At 40.2% G+C, this 23,460-nt stretch overlaps 1 protein-coding gene across 1 annotated transcript in view; it reads left to right on the forward strand.

Moving 5' to 3' along the window:
* Positions 1-23,460, forward strand: part of si:ch211-186j3.6 (neural-cadherin) — a 666,499-nt gene that overhangs the window by 271,982 nt on the left and 371,057 nt on the right. The window contains 4 exon segments of the mRNA XM_056278708.1: positions 1,087-1,259; positions 13,437-13,605; positions 17,354-17,524; positions 18,893-19,065. Of these exon segments, the coding sequence (XP_056134683.1) occupies positions 1,087-1,259; positions 13,437-13,605; positions 17,354-17,524; positions 18,893-19,065 (686 nt within the window).

The following is a 23,460-nucleotide window of genomic DNA, read 5'->3' on the forward strand; positions in this document are numbered from 1 at the left end:
CAAGGTGGAGGTGGGAATACATCAAGGATCAGCTCTGAGCCCTTTCTTGTTTGCAATGGTGATGGACAGGTTGACGGACGAGATCAGGCAGGAGTCTCCGTGGACTATGATGTGTGTGGATGACATTGTGATCTGTAGCGAGAGTAGGTTGCAGGTGGAGGAAAGCCTGGAGAGGTGGAGGTATGCACTGGAGAGAAGATGAATGAAAGTCAGTAAAAGTAAGACAGAATATATATGTGTGAATGAGATGGAGGACGGTCGAATGGTGAGGATGCAAGGAGTAGAGGTGACGAAGGCGTATGAGTTTAAATACTTGGGGTCAACTACAAAGTAATGGGGAGTGCAGGAGAGAGGTGAAGAAGAGAGTGCAGGCAGCATGGAGTGGCTGGAGAAGTGTGTCAGGAGTGATTTGTGACAGAAGGGTACCAGCAAGAGTTAAAGGGAAGGTTTACAAGATGGTTGTGAGAACAGCTATGTTATATGGTTTGGAGACAGTGGCACTGATGAAAAGACAGGAGGCGGAGCTGGAGGTGGCAGAGTTGAAGATGCTAAGATTTTCACTGGGAGTGACGAAACAGGACAGGATTAAGAATGAGTATATTATAGGGACTGCTCAGGTTGGACGGTTTGGAGACAAAGCAAGAGACCAGATTGAGATGGTTTGGACATGTGTGGAGGAAAGATGCTGGGTATATTGGGATAAGGATGCTGAATATGGAGCTGCCAGGGAAGAGGAAAAGAGGAAGGCCAAAGAGGAGGTTTATGGATGTGGTGAGGGAGGACATGCAGGTGGCTGGTGTGACAGAGGAAGATGCAGAGGACAAGAAGAGATGGAAACAGATGATCCGCTGTGACGACCCCGAACAGGAACAGCCAAAAGTAGTAGTGGTAGTAGATTACAAGTGAAAAGTGAGGGATGTTTTTTTTTCTTTGGTTTGTTTTAAAGACCCGCACAGCTTGGTACTTACATATATGTATATTATTCTTAACAATGTCAATTGAATTTAATCTCAATCATTTATCTTCCATTTATCATTTCCATCGATTATTTTACACTGTTGGAAATCCTGTTCTGATTGGTTGCAGGTCTGATCCGTCTTCGTTCCAACCCGCCCCCTTGGCTTCAAGGGGTGGAGTATGTCCTGAATGTCACCGCAACGGATGACAATGCGTCGGGCGGACCGCAGGCACTTTCGTCCACAGCCCAGGTCATAGTGGGCGTTGACGACGTGAACAACAACAAACCGGTCTTCGAAAAGGTAAGGCACTGCATCACACACCACAGGCACCTGCACATGTGCAAGTACACAATCATTAAACCCTCATTTACTCTTTCTCATTATCTGCTTCTCTTGGAAAGTGATAAAAGTGTTGGATAAGCATCGGCTCTCCCTATTGCTTCACAATTCTGCTTACTTAATCCCCACCACTCCCCTTTCTATTTTCTCAAACTCCCTGTGGCTTATCTATTTATTTCCCTTGCCACCATGTCCCCAGACAACCCACTTATAACTCGTTTCTTTCCCTTTTCTTACTGGTCTCATACCCCACCGCTCACTCTCATCCCGCTCCCTTTTCACTCCATTCTCTGTTTTTCTATCTCCTCTATTCATTAGCCTCTATCTCTCCCCTCTTGAGGAGCGATTAGCCAGCTTGACCCTGTCTCTGCGCCCTACATCATCTCAGTCTTTTAATTAAAGCTTTGAAGGATGTGTGAGAAATCCTGACCAACCAGGAAACCAGCTCCACCTGTGCCTCTGCCCATGTTTCAATTTTAAATGGGGTGACTTTTTGAGCCCCTGAGGTATGTGAGCCGAGATTAGAAGTAGGCTCACAGCGTAAACCTTGCTCAGCCCCTCCCGGGAGGGGGGGAGTGAGCACTGAGTGTTTCCCTTTGGCTTCATCTGTCAGGAGAAGACGGAGAGAGACTAGAAGAGGAGAGGCAGAAAGGAAGTGAGCGCCTGAGTCCAAAGTGCTTCATGTGCTCTGTATACTCAACTGTCTCTCTTAGGGCTCCCCGGGTGTTTTCATGCTTCAATCTTTGATTTGGGCTCCCTCCCTGCTAGCTGGTGGCCAATTGCTACAAACAGATATGTTTTCATATTTTGTATTTTAAATCAAAGAAAGAAGAAAAAAATAAAAAAGCTGAGTAATGAGAAATTGAAAAAAGGAATGAAAGAAAAAAGAAATTCGAGAAAAAAGAATTGAGTAATATATTTTCTGTCTGTGGGATATCCGTGGCTAGTTGCTGTTTTCTGGTTCTTTGCTTTTTTTGTTGCTGGCAGCCAACAGCAGGACAGAGATGCTGAAAGACACTTTTATCTTCTTTTGATGCTCTAGTCACAATCCATGCTTCAGTCTCTGGAGCTCAGGGGTAATGGGTTTGGGAGGAGAGAGAGAGAGAGAGAGAGAGAGAGAGAGAGAGAGAGAGAGAGACCCTGGGTTACATACAAAATACACTTATCACGCACAATATGCACTGCACCAACAAGACCACTGATCTTCAACAACCACAACACACACGCACTATAGCAGCTATTGCAGCATCACCATCAGATCTTCTTTAATGTCACTCAGCAACCAGATTGCACATGCACACCACATGGCATAAAAACAACCAGACCTGTAGTCAGGCATTAACAGAGTCCAAGCTCCCTGCACAAGTTGCACCCAGCAACCAAGAGTACACACAAGTCGGACCTGCAGGCCCATGGACCTGATGCAAGCTAAGAGCTAAGAGCAGCACGGGGGGGGGGGGGGGGGCTTAAAGAGGAGGTTTAAAGGTGTTGAGTAAGGTTAAGCAGCTGCAGTATGAGTTCTTATATATTGTATTGATAGTAGTATTGGTACAAGGATAGGGTGAAGTGCAGCAAAGTGTGAAACAGGAATATGTATAGTAGAGGTTTCAATATTAAGGCCAATGGGTTTTGTGAATTGTCAGGTGTTTGAAGGTGAAGGTGTCATTGTATTTTTTTTCTTTTTAATTGTTCTAATCTAGCAAAAACATATTAATGGCAAAGTGTTAGAACTGTGTATACACCTAAATTCAAATATGTAATGTAGATAGTTAAGCAAGTTAGTTATTTGTACTGAACAAAAGTGAGTTGATTTAACAAAGTATTTGTTAATTTATGGAAATAATGTTTAGTGGTTTGTGCTGTATTCATGTGGTTTAAGTTTGTTAAAAGGTAAATTGGATCAGTGGAATAAAAAAAAAAGTTTTGTAAATAAGTAGTTGATGTAATTTCCATTACTTCTAGCCTAGGCTTGCAATAATAAGGTTTTCTAACGTCTTTAGAAAACCTTATTATTCACGATTTTAAAGCCACTGCCATATATTCAAAAATGATATTGTCCTTTATGTACAGAAAATGGAAAAATATATTGAGGCACCCACTATTAACAGGATAAAAATGATCTTTGAAGGTCTGTTTACATAACATTCACGGTCTAGATGTACACATAACAGACCTAAAACATGATCACAGGATATTGGACACTGACATCTTTTGTAATACAGATATGTGGTTGCTACACAAAGCACCACATAATAATATTGCAATGTCAGGATGGACATGCGCTTATAAAGTCAGGTCTAAATCATACAGTAACATGGCAATTTTCTCTGGTTTACAGAAAGATCAACATGGTGGTCTTGTTTTCTATCACAAAAACAACATCATTTGTTTCATTCTAGATGTGCCATGTAGTGACTAGGAAGGAATAATGTTTAATGTTCAGCCAAAGAACAGTAACTTGAGAGACATATGGCAGCCTTCTCTTCGCAAAATTAATCCAGTAATTTTGTCCATTTGGGAGAAGATGTAAAAATGCAGATAATCCTTCCAGATTCGTAAAAAACCTGAAGTAGATTAGTAAAAAGATTGTCAGTAGCTGTGAATGCAGTGGCCATTGTGCTAAGTTTGCTCACAACCCAGCACAGGCTCAAGCTCAAAGTTGATGACAACACTGGGGGCTAGCACCGTTTCATCGCAGGGCTCCTTGAGTGTTCTGTAGCTACACATCAAAATTTAATTAGTTGATAATACGGTCACTCAAAGTTGTAGCAGAGAAGGTACTGATGGCCCCGACAGCCCACCACGGAGGACAGAGGTAAAGGAAAGGAGAAATTGAGTAAAGAGGGAGGGGCAGCAGATTAAAAAACAGGCCCCTTGTTGTTAATTAGATCTGAGATTGAAGCATCAATGTGCAGTTATCTGGGAGTCCTACTTTTTTGTAGTCCATTGGCCTCAGCACTCCATTCATCCAGAGACAGAGGGAGCTGTGACGTGGTGATCTGTCAGGACAGGATAGAAAAAGATTAGAGATATAAAAAAAAAGATAGGGAGATAAGTGATGGAGAGAGAATGCAACTAAGGCAGTGTTCAAATGAGAATAATAAGCATTTTGTTTATGCTTGTGTGTTTGTGTATGCCAGTGGTCACCAACCCTGCTCCTGGAGAGCAACCATCCTGCAGGTTATCACTCCACCAATTCACACCAATTTAGCATATCTGATTCAGTTAATCAAGTTCTTGGTAAGTAGGTAATCAGTAGAATCAGGTGTGTTAAATTAGGGTTGGAGTGGAAACCGGAAAGGTGGCAGCTTTCCAGGAGCAGGGTTGATGACCACTGGTTTATGCCATGTGTATTTGTGTCTGTAAGTGTACATTCAGACTGGTTTCATTGGAAGTGGAAATTTTTTTCTAGCATATGATAATTCAGTGTTTCTCAACCTTTTTTGGGGGAACACCCCATGCCCAAACCTGTACTGAGAAAACAGATGAAAATCTGCATGTAAGGTTATGATGTACTCAAAGGGAGTCATACTTGCCAACTGTGAGAACTCAGAAATTAGGAGATGTCTCACAATGCTCTATCCAGAGGTCAGCAACCTATGACACGTGTGCCCACAGTGGCATGTGAAGCCATTAACACGGGCACACAGAGCAATTCAATAAAATTATTTTTAAACATACTTTTATTATAAAAAAGAGAAAGAAATTGGACTGTACAGTGCAGTGAAAAAGTATTTGCCCCTCCCTGATTTCCTTTATTTTTGCATATTTGTTACACTTGATTGTTTCAGATCTTCATACAAAATATAAGAAAAAGAGAATCCACGTAAGCACCATATTGAGTTTTTAAATAATTTTATTTATTTCAGGAAAAAAAGTTATCCAACACCAACTGACCATGTGTGAGAAAGTAATAGCCTCTTTAGTTACTCAATCAACCAATTAACCAAATTTAATTGATCAGTGGATCCATTAGAGCAGAAACACCCAGGCTCAATTACCACCAGCCCTGTTGAATCTAAACATCAATGTGAAGTAGGCTACAAGGTCTCAACATCAGAATCAGGATCAGAAATTATTTTATTGCCATGTGCATTACATGCACTAGGAATTTAGCATGGCCTTGTTGGTACAGAGAATAAAATAAAGAGAAAAAAAATGGGCTGTCGATCGATTAAAAATAAGTAGTTCATAAATGCAATTAATATTTAGTTTATTAATAGTTTATTATGGGGGTGTCCGGGTAGCGTAGTGGTCTATTCCATTGCCTACCAACACGAAGATCGCCGGTTCAAATCCCCATGTTACCTCCGGCTTGGTCGGGTGTCCCTACAGACACAATTGGCTGTGTCTGCGGGTGGGAAGCCAGATGTGCGTATGTTTCCTGGTCACTGAAGTAGCACCTCCTCTGGTCTGTCAGTGCGCCTGTTCAGGGGGGAGGAGGAACTGAGGGGAATATCATGATCCGCCCACATGCTACGTCTCCTTGGCAAAACTCCTCACTGTCAGGTGAAAAGAAGTGGCTGGTGACTCCACATGTATCAGAGGAGGCATGTGGTTGTCTGCAGCCCTGCCCGGATTGGTAGAGGGGGTGGAGCAGCGACCGGGATGGCTTGGAAGAGTGGGGTAATTGCCAAATTACAATTGGAGGGGAAAAGGGGGAAAAAGTTTATTAATAAAATTAATTAAAATGATTAATAAACGAATTTGCATAATTTGTTGTGATCAATCACAATTAATCACTTTTTTCAATCAATGACTGCTGGGATAGGCTCCAGCATCCCCGTGACCCTGAGAGCAGGATAACCGGTTCGGAAAATGGATGGATGGATGGATGGATGGATGGATGGATGGATAATCACATTTTAAGACTAGCTTGTAATAATGGATATTTAAGTGTAGAATCACAAAATTATTGTAGAATCAACTCTAAGAAAGTATATTGAAAATCAAATACTATTGTTTGATAGCATCTTTTTAACTTTGAATACAGATTCTCTCCTGTGAACTACAGATTTCCAATAAAACCATTAAGGCCATCAAAATTGACTGTCAGCTTTGAAAGATATATTTCTTACATGCACAGAAATAATAATAAAACCCACACTTATATGTTAAAGTGCCAGTTGAATTTCAAAACCATCAAGGCCATTAAGATTAGATATAACCGTAAAAGGCAATCATTTCTTGTATGCACTAATATAAATGATAATTCACATAAATGTGTTCCATGTTCAAGTGCCAGTTGAATTTAAAGTGTCGTGAATTCATGACGTTCATTACGCGTCCATTACGTGTTCATAATGGTGCATCACAGAACTCAATATAAGCGCTAATGGAACAGCATTGTAGAATATCTAATATTATCCATGAGGGAATGTGGGCTGGGACTAAATAAAGCCTACTGCTGTGAGAAAGCAGAGATGAAGGTTACACACTGCATCGGTCCAGTGAAGAGCAGAGTAGGGGAAAAAGACAGCTCTCCCTTCAACAAAAAGCAGGAGAGAGCGCGCACAATGGCAGTGTTATTCACGCTACCAAAGATAACATCTGCAAGTGACCAAGGCACAACATCGTGACAACGTTATCCATGGGGCCAAATGGCAACATTCTCTCAAAAATGAGAAAAAGAAAACAAATCTCTCTGGCCAAGGTACTCCGTGTAATTAAAAATGTCTTTATTGAAACTTAGACATATCCAAAAAGGACCTAAAAATGCCCAAGTGTAGCAGCTTGGGCCTTCTTTGGGGCATAGTGAGACAAAACTCATCTGAAACTACTAACCTTGGACCAAAGAGCACCCAACAAATATATTACTTAACTACAGAGAGGACTGAGCACGTCACTGACTCCAAACGTATTCACTCAAAATTGTTGCTGCAACGTCACAAGAATGTCATCAGAAAGTAATGTCACAGTGACCTGACCAAATGGGCACTTACTGGTGATATGCCTGTGAAACAGCCTCGCACAGCTGCAACAGGAAGTCGGCAAAACACAGCTGTGTTAATTGTGTTAATTTTTTAACACGTTAAATATTTCAAATTAATAACAGAATTAACATGTTAATTTTGACAGCTCTCTCTCTCTCTTGCTCTCTCTCTCTCTCTCTCTCTCTCTCTCTCTCTCTCTCTCTCTCTCTCTCTCTCTCTCTATATATATATATATATATATATATATATACACTCACTGGCCACTTTATTAGGTACACCTTGCTAGTACCGGGTTGGACCCCCTTTTGCCTACAGAACTGCCTTAATCCTTCGTGGCATAGATTCAACAAGGCACTGGAAACAATCCTCAGAGAGTTTGGTCCATATTGACATGATAGCATCACGCAGTTGCTGCAGATTTGTCGGCTGCACATCCATGATGCGAATCTCCCGGTCCACCACATCCCAAAGGTGCTCTATTGGATTGAGATCTGGTGACTGTGGAGGCCATTTGAGTACAGTGAACTCATTGTCATGTTCAAGAAACCAGTCTGAGATGATTCGAGCTTTATGAAATGGCGCGTTATCCTGCTGGAAGTAGCCGTCAGAAGATGGGAACACTGTGGTCATAAAGGGATGGACATGGTCAGCAACAATACTCAGGTAGGCTGTGGTGTTGACACGATGCTCAATTGGTACTAAGGAGCCCAAAGTGTGCCAAGAAAATGTCCCCCACACCATTACACCACCACCACCAGCCTGAACCGTTGATACAAGGCAGGATGGATCCATGCTTTCATGTTGTTGACGCCAAATTCTGTCCCTACCATCCGAATGTCGCAGCAGAAATTGAGACTCATCAGACCAGGCAACGTTTTTCCAATCTTCTATTGTCCAATTTTGGTGAGCCTGTGCAAATTGTAGCCTCAGTTTCCTGTTCTTAGCTGACAGGAGTGGCACCCGGTGTGGTCTTCTGCTGCTGTAGCCCATCTGCCTCAAGTTTCGACGTGTATTGCGTTCAGAGATGCTCTTCTGCATACCTCGGTTGTAATGAGTGGTTATTTGAGTTACTGTTGCCTTTCTATCAGCTCGAACCAGTCTGGCCATTCTTCTCTGACCTCTGGCATCAACAAGGCATTTTCGCCCACAGAACTGCCGCTCACTGGATATTTTCTCTTTTTCGGACCTTTCTCTGTAAACCCTAGAGATGGTTGTGCATGAAATCCCAGTAGATCAGCAGTTTCTGAAATACTCAGACCAGCCCGTCTGGCACCAACAACCATACCACGTTCAAAGTCACTTAAATCACCTTTCTCCCCCATTCTGATGCTCAGTTTGAACTGCAGCAGATCGTCTTGACCATGTCTACATGCCTAAATGCATTGAGTTGCTGCCATGTGATTGGCTGATTAGAAATTTGCGTTAACGAGCAGTTGGACAGGTGTGCCTAATAAAGTGGCCGGTGAGTGTATATACACAGTCCATCCGGAAAGTATTCACACCCCTTCACTTTCCCCACATTTTGTTATGTTACAGCCTTATTCCAAAATGGATTAAATTCATTTTTCCCCATCAATCTACATACAATACCCCATAATGACAAAGTGAAAAAGGTTTTGTAGAAATTTTTGCAAATTTATTAAAAATAAAAAACTGAAATATTGCATGTACATAAGTATTCACACCCTTTACTCAGTACTTGGTTGAGGCACCCTTGGCAGCGATTACAGCCTCAAGTCTTCTTGGGTATGAAGCTACAAGCTTGGCACACCTATATTTGGGGTATTTCTCCCATTCTTCTCTGCAGATCCTCTCGAGCTCTGTCAGGTTAGATGGGGAGCGTTGCTGCACAGCCATTTTCAGGTCTTTCCAGAGATGTTCAATGGGGTTCAAGTCTGGGCTCTGGCTGGGCCACTCAAGGACATTCACAGACTTGTCCCGAAGCCACTCCTTCGTTGTCTTGGCTGTGTGCTTAGGGTCGTTGTCGTGTTGAATGGTAAACCTTCACCCCAATCTGAGATCCTGAGCACTCTGGAGCAGGTTTTCATCAAGGACCTCTCTCTGTACTTTGCTCCATTCATCTTTCCCTCGATCCTGACTAGTCCCCCAGTTCCTGCTGCTGAAAAACATCCCCACAGCATGATGCTGCCACCACCATGCTTTACTGTAGGGATGGTATTAGCAAGGTGATGAGAGGTGCCTGGTTTCCTCCAGACGTGACGTTTGGCATTCAGGCCAAAGAGTTCAATATTGGTTTCATCAGACCAGAGAATCCTGTTTCTCATGGTCTGAGAGTCCTTTAGGTGCTTTCTGGCAAACTCCAAGCAGGCTGTCATGTGCCTTTTACTGAGCAAAGGCTTCCGTCTGGCCACTCTACCATAAAGGCCTGATTGGTGGAGTGCTGCAGAGATGGTTGTCCTTCTAGAAGGTTCTCCCATCTCTGCAGAGGAATGCTGGAGTTCTGTCAGAGTGACCATCGGGTTCTTGGTCACCTCCCTGACCAAGGCCCTTCTCCCCCGATTGCTCAGTTTGACTGGGCGGCCAGCTCTAGGAAGAGTCCTGATGGATCCAAACTTCTTCCATTTACGAATGATGGAGACCACTGTGCTCTTCGGGACCTTCAAAGCTGTGGAAATGTTTTTGTACCCTTCCCCAGATCTGTGCCTCGATACAATCCTAGCTCGGAGGTCCACAGACAATTCCTTTGACTTCATGACTTAGTTTCTGCTCTGACATGCACTGTCAACAGTGGGACCTTATATAGACAGGTGTGTGCCTTTCCAAATCATGTCCAATCAATTGAATTTACTACAGGGGGACTCCAATCAAGATGTAGAAACATCTCAAGGATGATCAGTGGAAACAGAATGAATCTGAGCTCAATTTTGAGTGTCATATCAAAGGGTGTGAATACTTATGTACATGCAATATTTCAGTTTTTTATTTTTAATAAATTTGTAAAAATTTCTACAAAACCCTTTTCACTTTGTCATTATGGGGTATTGTATATAGATTGATGAGAAAAAAAAGGAATTTAATCCATTTTGGAATAAGGCTGTAACATAACAAAATGTGGGGAAAGTGAAGGGGTGTGAATACTTTCCGGATGCACTGCATATACACACACGCACACACAGATCTAGGAAACAATAAAAATAAAAGCAGTAAAAAGGGGGGGGCAGGGGACTGTTGATTAGTCTGGGGGGGGGGCTGTTGATTAGTCTGACTGCAATAGGGGCAGAACTCTTTGTGTGATGAGAGGTTTTGGATCTGATGGACCTCAGCCTCTTGTCAGAGGGCAGAATCTCAAAAAGATGGGGTCCAGGGTGGAAGAGGTCAACAACAATCTTCCCATCCTGCCTTAAGGTCCTGGAGGTGTTCAGGTCCTGGAGAGATGGGAGGCGGCAGCACCTTCTCCACCGAGCGAATGATACTCTGCAGCCTGCCCTGGTTTCTGGCAGTGGCAGCAGCGTACCAGACAGTGATGGGGGAGGTTAGGATGGACTAAATGATGGAGAGGTAGAAATTCACCATCATTGTCCATGGCAAGTTGAAGCTGAAGAACAGCTTCCCTAGGCTGTACATCCTCTTCTGTGTTTTATTAATGAGGGAGCTGATGAGCGATAGTGGTGCCCAGGAAATGGAATGACTCCACAGTGGTAACTAGAGAGTCACACAAGGTGGGTAGCACCATCTCCACTGTCCTCATGGGATTTAGATCCAGGTTGTTCTGGCTGCACCAGGAAACCAGGTGGCCAACCTCTCATCTGTAAACATGTAACACACTATGCCACCATCATAATAAATCAGGAAGAGATGAGAAAAATAGCTGCTGAGATTTATCAGTCTGGAACAGGTTGCAAAGCCATTTCTAAGGCTCTGGGACTCCAGCAAACCATAGTGAGAGCCATTGTCTCCAAATGAAAAAAAGAAAAAAAAACTTGGAACAGTGGTGAATCTTCCCAGGAGTGGCTGTCCTACCAAAATTCCCCCACGGGTGCAGCAATGACTCATCCAGGAAGTCTTCAAAAAAAAAAAAGAAAAAAAAGAATGAATAAATAAAATCAGGACAACATCAAAAGAAGCCTCTAGCCTCTCTAGCCTCAGCTAAAGTCGTTTTTCTTAATTTGACAAAAAGAAAGAGACCAGGCAAAAATGGAAATCATGGGAAAGTTGCATGGCACAAACCACTGCTAGTTAAGATAATCATTAGTGCTTGTCTCACATTAGCAAAAAGCACATTGATCACTGGCAAGCCTTTTGGGATAATTTTCTGTGGACAGAAGAGTCAAAACTGGAATTTTTTGGAAGAAACAGGTCCCATTATTTCTGAGGTAAAGCAAGGGGCATTTATCAGTAAGAACGTCATACCAACAGTCAAACATATGGTGGTGGTAGTGTGATTGTGTGGGCATGCCTCAGGACTTGGACGACTTGACATCGTTGAAGGAACCATTAATTCTCTTCTCTACCAGAAATTTCTAAAGGAGAACAGTCATTAGTCTGTGATCTGAAGCTAAGTTTTTGGGGGGGGGGCAATTACTTTTTCACACGGGGTTATATAGGTGTTTATTAACCCTTTTCCTTCAATAAATTAAATTTTAATTTAAAAACTTTATTTTGTGTTTACTTGGATTCTTGTCTTACATTTTATGAAGATCTGAAACCATTAAGTGTGACAGATATGCAACATAGAGAAAATCAGAAAGGGGGTAAATACTTTTTCATGGAACCTTAAATTCTCTCGCTTGCTGAAGCAAACACGAGTTTTGTATGTATGTATGTATTTTTTTTTGGAGCACTCATTTGTCTCAACACTGCTGGATTTTTCAAAGTTTGCCTTGCATCTGTTCTTTCATTCCGTGAGACACTTTAAGGGAAAACATCATTGACAAAAGCAATTTTATTAGTTAGCATTGAATCTCATTAGCATATTAAACAGATCTTTGATAAAGATTGAAAGTACAGAATGAAATTAAAGACAAAGGGCCTGCTTTGAAAAACACAGTGGTGTTGAGCCACAAAACAAGCCCAATATGGGCTACCATATTTAAAGTGCACATGTTCATTTGTTTCAATGTGAAAGTGAACAGCTTCGTTCTCGAGAGCAAATTTGCCAAAATTATCAAAATATGAGAGGGAAAAAATGTTATAGTTATACCTGAACAGCGCACTAGTGAGTACTGGCCCACTTCAAGCACTGGTGTGAGCTGAAATCAAGCAACAACAAACAGGGCTGAAAGTTTCAGTTCCACCACTGCCACTAGGTGGTTCACTCCCAAAAACTTCTGGTCAAATGTGATTCAGTTAGGGAATTCTTAACTTCTATCTCCAAATACAAACTAATAATGTTTTTCCTACAAGAAGCTGGGGTCTCAATCCACAAAACATTATATAGGCTACCCTGTTTAAAGTGCTCTTGTTCATTTGTTTCAGTGTGCAAGCAAGCAGCTTGGCTCAAGAGCAAATTTGCCAAATGTCTCAAAATATGATAGGAAACAAATTTCATTGTTACACATGAACATCATACCAGTGAGTACTTGCCCACTTTAAGTGGGGTGGCCGTTGAACTAACACGAAGGGCAAATAAATTTCCCAAAACTGAACATTTTGAATTTCTTAATAGATGGGCTTCCTGATGTCCCTATACACACTGCCATCTGGAAGGCCAAAATGTTCAACTCAGCTAACAAAAAATGTGCATTTAATTTTGTTTTATAATTTTTGTGACATTTTTTCAAATGTCTGCCCAAATGTCTGCTCAGTTTCTTCTACAGTCCAACTGACAATCCATGGTGACAGTGCTATTGGTCAAGCCTATTTTTTAAGGGGGTTTACATCTTCACCAAAATGGTGCAACATGTTTCCTAATGGAAAGACCACAATTTGCACCCTACAGTGTAACTGTTGAGTATTTTTGTTCAGACATCTTTGGAGTTTGCACTCTACTTGAATCAAGCGTTTAGTACTTTTCTTTTAGTGCTTTCATAAACTTTCTTCTTTTTATCTTGCTCTTTCTCTTCTTGTCTTTGCAGTGAATAATCTTTAATCTGTCTCTCTGAGTAAACAACTTTCATACCACTTGCATGTTCTTTCTCATGTTTTGCCACATGAATGAGTATCAGTCCAACTTTCTCTGTGCTCGCATTATCATGATATCCTCTCTTGCTTATAACCTTTAATTTCTGTCTCTGTTGCTCCTTAGTGTCAACAATACAGAGAGAGAACATCGGTTCTGGAAAACCAGCCGGCCGGAACTTTTGTACTTCAGGTCCATGCAGTGGATGCAGATGAAGGCTTCAATGGCAGAGTCACATATGGCTTCATGCACAAAGACTCCACTGTTCCAGCCTTCAGCATTCACCCTGACTCTGGTACTTGATAGCACATGCACCCACTCACCTGCACCAGTAACAGTATCAGCACTGGCACATACACTTGCATGTAAACTGGCATACTTGTGCACAAACATGGACAGTGTGAAAACCACAGAAAGACACACACACACACACACACACACACACACACACACACACACACACACACACACACACACACACACACACACACACACACACACACACACACAAAAACATTCTAATTGGGTTTATTTTAGAATATGTGTCCCTGTCATTATAGCATTAGAGTGCATGTTGTGTCTGGTAACCTGCAATGAAAGTGCAAAAGCACAGGGAACATGACTGAATGGAGTCTACATAAGAACCATGTCTATGCACATCTGAATTATCTTCAAATGTCTGAAGTTCAGTTATTTTATCCCATTTGCCTTCAAAACCAGAGTTGTCAAAAAAGTCTACAGACTTTTGTTCTTAATAAAATATTGTTTTCATTTAGGTCTAAATTAGTTTAATCATGTCTTATGAGAAAGGGTGTTAGCAGTAAAAAGGGAAGAGCAACCATGGATACAAGGCTGCCAATTTTAAAAAGACTCAAAGTGTAATTTACTCTCCTTAGAAATATTCCAACCATTTGAAATATCCTGAGCAGTTCATTACTAAAAAGTATAAAATAAGTTAAGTCTTTTAGGGTGCTGATAATTATTCAAGGGTGCAAATCTTCACATGGAAAGCACCAATCAAAGGACTTAATTTTACTGATTATATTTGCCAATGAATAGGTGAATATAATCAGACATCAATTTGAGGCAGTACACAAGAAGACACCAACCTCCCATTAAAACAAATTGACAAAAAAACAGTGTTTTGGAAAACCGCCATTGCTACTTTTCATCCCCTTAAGATTAATAGTGCCCTGTGATGTATCTTAAAACAAGGAATGTTAGTACATGTTAAGAAAGAAATCTTTTATCAGTATTTAAATTAAATTTGTATTGAGATTTGCACACTACTTACATTGCCCTTGTTTGAATCGGGACTTTTCCTTATCTATCACCAAATCCAAAAGGTTAGGGAGATGCGTGTACCTGCCAATCCCTGGATTGCTTTGCGGTTACGGTTTAAATGGTGTTTTTCTTCATATACTGTATATATATTTTTTTTAAGTGCTCTCCCCTCTGCTCACCACCAGAACAATTGTCCCCACTAGATCCCACCATCCCCTTTGTAAATATTTTACAAATCCACCACTGACTGCAATTATAACACTGAGGAAATACAAAGTGAAATAAAGTCCCATCACACTTCACATTGTTTTCAGCATTAGGATCTTGGTAATGAATAGGGGCATCTGTTCTCATCTGGATAAGCTGCAATATGCAACATAGATTTAAATTATTCTGTCAGAACAGGGAGTGAGGTGTAGCCTTTTCATATTTTCCCAAAAACAGTTGGCCCAAATCCACACAGACGCTTTGTTTAGTGGCTTAAATTATGGTATAACGCTTGGACATCTCATGAGATTCATGGGAATGTGCATTGAAAGCTGAAGTTGAAACCCAATGCAGTAAGAAAAGTCACCACAGACTACCTTAAATAGTTAAGCCATAGATATACTTTGTTATGAAGCAAAAGCCACACCAGCCATCCTTAAAAATCATCTTTATGGAACACATGCATCTCCATTTTAGTTTATACATGACCGTTTTGTGCTCGTAAGTTGTCAGAACTAATTAAGGAGTCCCTTGTTTATAATTTCTAAAAGAAAAAAAAGAAAACTGTATCAGGATGTTAGTTAAACAATTATCTCATTGCCCCTATTTTGCATTAAATAAAGTGAAGCAAACTAGCATCAAATTCAATAATAATAATGACTGTACTTAGTCAAATGCAGCATAATAACATTATCCCTACCGTGAAAATGATCAGCATCACACATTAATTTTTTTCATGCTTTCAGAAAGAGGTAGGCATTTGCTGAGTGTGTTCATTTAACTGAGAGATATTAGATGAGATCGCCTGAGCTAATGAAGTCCTTGGGAAAAAATGCATCTCTCAATAGCTTCTTTACCCATTTGTAATTTAGTTTAACATTCGACTACAGAGTATGTCACATTGTTGTTTGTTTAATGGCTATAAAGCTTACGCCCATCACATAATAGGCTAATGTTAAAATTTTAAATATCGTACAAATACACATAGTTCAGCAGCCAAAGCATAAAAGAAGTTCTCTCATTGGATCTCTTGCTGCATAGACCAAATGTTGAACTTTCTGCAGAATGCAAAGACGAAAGGCATATCAACATGTTTATGTGAAGAGAGATCAGATTCTGAGATGAAGTCATAAAAATGACAATACACCGGCAAAACATTCACCGGTCTAATTACAGTAAGTCAGAGATCCTCTTGAATGCAATAGAGATTGAGCCCTAAAAATAAGCATTTATGTGCATAATTTAATAAATTAAAAAATGAATAAAAAGTTAAAGTTAAATTGAGCATCATAGTTTTAACATTTTCTCTTATTTCAATTATATATTCCACCAAATTTAGCTAGTAGCGAATTACGTCTGCAATTTTCCTCATATTCACATTTTGTTCAATGGAATGCAATAAAAATGGAGGTTCTTTTTTCCTTTTCTTCTATTCTGGCACCCAAATGTATAGCAGGAGGGTTTGTTGTGTTTTCTGTCTCCTTTTCCTCCATTTTGCATCTCTATCATTTGATTTGCAACCACTTCAGCATAATGTTCCACAAGTTGACGTTAATAAAATATTTTTCTGTGTTCCGTCATTATATGGGTTGTGCAGAAACATTTTTGTTGTGGGTTTATACAGTACATGTCATGGGGGGTACATGAATTGAAGAGCCAAATACAGATGTGGTAAAGATGAAACAAAAACTTTAATGACAAGAAACATGAAGGTATCAACACAAGGACACATGGCGATTATGCGCTGACAACAAACAGCCAAAGTTAAATCCACAGAAACTTAGCTGAAAAATCAACATCAGCTTTGGAGCTAACAGGTAACTGAGGAAAACTGGACAGGACTTAGGACTGGGAAGGTATCAGAGCAGGGCTTGACAGGAGATGCAGGAAACAGGGCTGGAGTGGCTGGAACCACGGCACTTCATTTTGTTAATGTTGCATGTTGTATGATTTGTAGTTGCTTTGCTAGTGTTCTGTTCTTTTTACCTTGTGTTTTGGGGATGTCCGGGGCCAGACTACCTTTTTGTTTTTGAGTTTGTCTTTGTTTTTGTTTTTGTTTTTTTAATATTTGTTTCTTAATTTGATAGTGTTTTTGGATTTATATTTTTTTTCTCAGGTTCTTGTGTTAATTTGGTTCAATTGCCAGCAATGGGCATCATACGTTTTTATCGTAAAACTAGTAACAGACTTCATCCTAGAGGGGAAGCTTTTAACACATGCAGGTGTACACACACACACACACACACACACACACACACACACACACACACACACACACACACACACACACACAAAAGCACTCTGTTCCCCAAGGTTTACAAAAATATGAATGCTTATGCCTTGTTAAACACTTACTTGTCATTTGTATCCTTTATTCACCTCAAACTCTTTCACTTGAGACCTACCATGTTCTATTTTTATGGACAAAATAATTAAAGTGTGATTGCTTGATTGACTGAGCATTGGCTCAAGACACTTATGGCACCCCGAACTCAGTGGAGTTCTGCATGACTCAGCTGTCAAATCAGCTTCTCTCTCTGTTGTTCCCTCAGGAGTAATTGTGACTGCCAGAAAATTTGACCGTGAACGCCAGCGGGAATATGCAGTGACAGTAACTGCCACTGACCAGGCTGCCGACCCCCTGATTGGCATATGCCAGCTCAACATCCTCATCCTGGACCAAAATGACAACATCCCTAAGTTTGAGAACCTTCGATATGAGTGTGAGTGTTATCAATGATGGTGATGATAATGATGATAATACTTTGTTAGATCAAGTCTGAAATGTTTCACAACATCACAACATCTCCATTTGCAACTTCACAGAAAAGACAAAAATTAAGACAACATAATTAAAACAGTACAATCACAGAAGACAATATTCAAGACCCTTCAATGTACATTTGGTCTGGGATTAAGCTCCATTTTAATTTTAGGATTGAGTGGTGTACAAAAGAATGCTTCAGTCTAACCTTATTAAATCATAGAAACCATTATCTCTGGTTTGGATGGTAACAATTTTTATTCCCTGTCCAGGACATGGTTGGGGGTCAGAGACAATGTTGTTAGCCAGCCTTAATATGTTATTATGGTTAGCTGATTCATAATGTATGTACAATTTACATCAATCTTTACTTTTTTGTCCAACATCTGACACCCCTCCAAAAGCAATCAAAACAATGGACAATGCTAGATTTGTAAAAAGACAGAGGTAAAACAAAGGAAAATAGTGTAAATGGATTAATGATTAATGCTATATAGTTTTGTTTTGTTTTTGTGTTGTTTGTTTTTTTTTTTCATTTTAAATGTTTGTTTTTTTCACGGTTTGTTATTATGGGGTACAAGGGGCGCAGTTCAAAACTGGCTCTGAGCAGCCTCACTGCCCCCGGTACACCATTTTTTCTTGTCTAAATCAGTGACTGCAGGGTTTTTTTTTTAAATTCCTTTCCGCAAACTTAAATCCAACCTTCATAAGTGCCTTTTATGAATTAAACTTTGTGGGAGACCAGACTTATGACTTAATAAAGAAACTATCAAATGATACACTTAATCTGCATAAAGGTAAATTAGCTGCAGTCATCTTAGTCTATTTACAGTGTTGATGTGATGTGATGTGTATTGGAGCTCATCTTGAATGTTAACCAAACATAGTAACAGTAAGTGAAGGAAATTTGCCTTTGAGAAATTCCACATATGGTCAACATGTACTATGAATAGATACAGTCTTAATTTCTTTAATCGCTAACAGGGTTGTACAGTGGCTTGATTGCTACTACTTTGCCTCACAGCAAGAGTCCTGGGTTCCTCCCAGCCTTTCTGTGAGGACTTTGCAAGGTCTCCTCGTGTTAACATGGGTTTCCTTCCACAGTGCATTTCTGAGCATGTTTGAAGTATTGGAGACCCTAAATTTCCCTCAGGTATGAATGCTGTGTGGGTGCTTGTGCATGTGTGGGCCCCTGTAATACACTGATAACTTGTCTCCTGACTTCCACCCAAGATATTAAGTGGGTATAAAAAAAAAAGATGTATGTCACACATACACACACTATACTCTCCCCTTTTGTCCTCATCTCTCTTTTTCCTCTATATAGACTTCCTTCGTGAAGATACCATGATCGGGACAAGTTTTTTGCGGGTGGCAGCTCACGATGATGACTTTGGAACCAATGCAGCCATCACCTATTCTATGTCAAATGAACAACCAGAGTACCTGAAGGTCAATCCCCTAACTGGCTGGGTGTATGTCAATGAACCCATCTCTCAGGTACCACCACCACCACGAACCCCGCACACACACACACACACACACACACACACACACACACACACACACACACACACACACACACACACACACACACACACACACACACACACACAGAGTTTGCCAGCAAATGAATTTTCAGACTAACGCAGCTATTGTAAAAAGTAAGTTTGCTACCTACAAAAGCAGCTTTTGTTGTATTGTGTTTTTCCATTTCACTTGGGACTGTACTGCCACTGAGGCAAGTGAGTGTTCACTCTGTGTAAACAGTCAAACAGTCAGAGAGCCATACTTTGCAATTCTGTTTTTGTGTAAACTTGTTACATTTTATTCTGTAGAGAAGAGAGCTATTACTCTCAAAATTCATTTACTTTGCTTGCATACATACACTACCGTTCAAAAGTTTGGGATCACCCAAACAATTTCGTGTTTTCCATGAAAAGTCACACTTATTCACCACCATATGTTGTGAAATGAATAGAAAATAGAGTCAAGACATTGACAAGGTTAGAAATAATGATTTGTATTTGAAATAAGATTTTTTTTACATCAAACTTTGCTTTCGTCAAAGAATCCTCCATTTGCAGCAATTACAGCATTGCAGACCTTTGGCATTCTAGCTGTTAATTTGTTGAGGTAATCTGGAGAAATTGCACCCCACGCTTCCAGAAGCAGCTCCCACAAGTTGGATTGGTTGGATGGGCACTTCTTTGAGCAGATTGAGTTTCTGGAGCATCACATTTGTGGGGTCAATTAAACGCTCAAAATGGCCAGAAAAAGAGAACTTTCATCTGAAACTCGACAGTCTATTCTTGTTCTTAGAAATGAAGGCTATTCCATGCGAGAAATTGCTAAGAAATTGAAGATTTCCTACACCGGTGTGTACTACTCCCTTCAGAGGACAGCACAAACAGGCTCTAACCAGAGTAGAAAAAGAAGTGGGAGGCCGCGTTGCACAACTGAGCAAGAAGATAAGTACATTAGAGTCTCTAGTTTGAGAAACAGACGCCTCACAGGTCCCCAACTGGCATCTTCATTAAATAGTACCTGTTAGAGCCTGTTTGTGCTGTCCTCTGAAGGGAGTAGTACACACCGGTGTAGGAAATCTTCAATTTCTTAGCAATTTCTCGCATGGAATAGCCTTCATTTCTAAGAACAAGAATAGACTGTCGAGTTTCAGATGAAAGTTCTCTTTTTCTGGCCATTTTGAGCGTTTAATTGACCCCACAAATGTGATGCTCCAGAAACTCAATCTGCTCAAAGAAGTGCCCATCCAACCAATCCAACTTGTGGGAGCTGCTTCTGGAAGCGTGGGGTGCAATTTCTCCAGATTACCTCAACAAATTAACAGCTAGAATGCCAAAGGTCTGCAATGCTGTAATTGCTGCAAATGGAGGATTCTTTGACGAAAGCAAGGTTTGATGTAAAAAAAAATCTTATTTCAAATACAAATCATTATTTCTAACCTTGTCAATGTCTTGACTCTATTTTCTATTCATTTCACAACATATGGTGGTGAATAAGTGTGACTTTTCATGGAAAACACGAAATTGTTTGGGTGATCCCAAACTTTTGAACGGTAGTGTATGTATTGGGGTATTTGGTAACACTTTAGTATGGGGAACATATTCTAAGTAAAAAAACGTAATTACTAGTGAATTAGTAATGATCAAGATGTCACTTTAGTATGGGGAACATATGCTAAGTAACAAAAACTTAATTTAGAGTAATTTAACACTATTAACACTTGCACTTTTGTGTTTTGTTTTGTTATGTAAGAACAGACCATATTCATTACGTGTTAGTAAGGGAGAATAACTCTTCTTGTGGTACTACCACCTTATAAAGTCCATACTAAGCAAAGCATATTGAGATGGTACTACTAATAAGCAATAATTCTGAGGTTATAGAGGGAAAACTCATAGTTAATGGCTTACTGGTTGTATAATAAGGCCATGCAGAATACAGCATTAATAAGTGCTTAATAAAGACCAATGAAGAGCCAATATATTGCTAATTTGCATGCTAATATGCACCTAATTAATGGTGTATATGTTCCCCATACTAAAGTGTTACCGGGTATTTTTGTATTGCAGTTGTTATATCATGCTTTTTAATGTGAACATCAGTGGCGGCGCGTGACAACATTTACTGAGGAAGCCAGTCAGCTTGGTATGGCAATCATATGGAGATCAAATCTCCATATGATCACATGAATATATCGTAGTTCACAAACCAGAATAAACAAGTGCCGTTACTGGGGTAATGTTTCTCATTCGCGCTTACATCCCATTCCTCGGAAACCACAGCATTTACAAGGCTTTTGTGGACTACAAAACAACACAAGGTGCCATTTATTTTCTGTCTCCAAATACTATACAACAACATGTGCAAACTTCTCACAGCCATAAGCACTGGTAACAGATGAATTATTTGCATCCCCCTATGAGGGGACATCTCCAACACTAAAACTGCAATTAGCAAGAAACAACAATGCCGTTCACTCTAAAAGATGCACACACAATCACACAGTATACAAGCTAAAACATAACGCTGCCTCTTGAGTTTATTCTCACCATCTAAAGAATAAACACATAACTGAAGGTTTTCAGACAGTTCCCATCACAAAAACAGCTAGCTTTTCCCTTAGCTCTCCGCTGTGTCAGGTCCAGCTTCGGGATCGGCCTACCATTCTGTTTGATCTTAAGTTGCAGCTCAAACACAAGCTTAATAAAGCCATTTTTTATGAGAAACTCGAGGTCCCCATCTCCATGCATTCTGCTTACTTGCTAACTGATCTGTCAATGCTACGTACAGTAGACTAGCTGGTTGGAGACTCTCACTGTAGGCAGTTTTTTTTTTTAAATGATTGCGACAGTGATTTGATTGGTAAGAAGCCACTTTCAACCTGGCCTCCCTGTTTTTTTTTTGTTTTTTTTTTTAATGAAGAATTGACCATTAAATGTTGATCTTGGTCAAGTCTGGCCTCAATCTTTTTTTCTCTAAGAGAAGCCAGGCAAAGCTGATCTCCTTTGAGTGATGGTAGCATTTCACTGACCACTAGACTGCACAGAGGACATCAACTACACTTTGCTATTCTCGCAGAGGGGCACTTTTTGCTCTTTACACCAGCTAAAAAAAAAAAAAAGATTATACATGGAATGTTTTGATAACAAGGGAAATGGCAAAACTTAATAAAGACACAGCCGTGGGAATAATAAATTATGTTTTCTTTATTAGAATATATTTATTTTGAGGCCAGGCCAGGCTTCCTTTGGGCTCCAGAGGAACTGCCTCTGGACAACATCACACCTTGTCAAATTCCTTGCATATGCAAACTTTTACTTTATGACCATTGGCTGGTCAAAAATGTTGCTCTTTCTTCCCTGGTGACAAAGAAAGGATGTGGATATATCAACCATGCAAGTGGGGTCACTTTGAAGACACAGCTGCCTCAATCCAATAGAGAGATACTATATAGCTTAATATTAATCATAAACAAATCTGCTTTATTTGCAAAATAGGTTTTCACATACCAGGAATTTTACTTGATGCTTTGCTCACTGTGACACTGACATAGACACACACACGTGTATATATATATATATATATTATAGCGTTTTTTTTCCCGAAACCGTCAATGGTGTTGTTGTAAGTGCTCAACTAATGATGAGCGGAATATCAATACAGACACAGGAATAAAAGTTTTAATACATTGCAGTACAGGCCTGTTTCGTGAGTTCCGCACTCATTAGCTGCTAATGTGGTTCAACAAAGATGCGGCACACGAAACAGGCCTGTACTACAATGTGTTAAAACTTTTTTTTTCCTGTATCTGTAGTGATATATATATAACTTTGTTAAAGAAACACTCAACAGTAGGGAAAGTGCTCAGCAAATAAGGAGCAAAATAATCCAGTGAGTCAAGTAAATTCTTTATGAGACAGTACAAGCCTGTTTCATGCCATAAGCTGTCATCAGCTGTTAATAAAGCTACTCGGGAAAGAACATACCATTTACTGCTTCGTCATGCACATCACGTGCACAACGTCCAATGGGGAAGGGAGAGGTGCAACATTCAAAAATTCAAAAACACGTGATCACTAACAGTCCAATGGGGGGGGGGGGGGGTTGATATTTGTCTATTGGCATGATTTATTGAAAATTACAAAATAGGTACTTATATCTATGTCTGCAACTGCTGGCCAGATCATTCCTGTTATTCGATGTGGACATTTCTGGTTTGCAAATGATAAAATATTTTTCAGTTAGACATAGATTGCACATTTTACTACTGTAAGCCATTATATTTAGTCATTGGCGGACAGAAACATTAATTGTTCAGCCACCTGGAAAATCCTCTCTAAGAACAAAGCATATTCAACCAGTAGTACT

The sequence above is a fragment of the Lampris incognitus genome, chromosome 4, assembly GCF_029633865.1.
Source record: "Lampris incognitus isolate fLamInc1 chromosome 4, fLamInc1.hap2, whole genome shotgun sequence".
Lineage (NCBI taxonomy): Eukaryota > Metazoa > Chordata > Actinopteri > Lampriformes > Lampridae > Lampris > Lampris incognitus.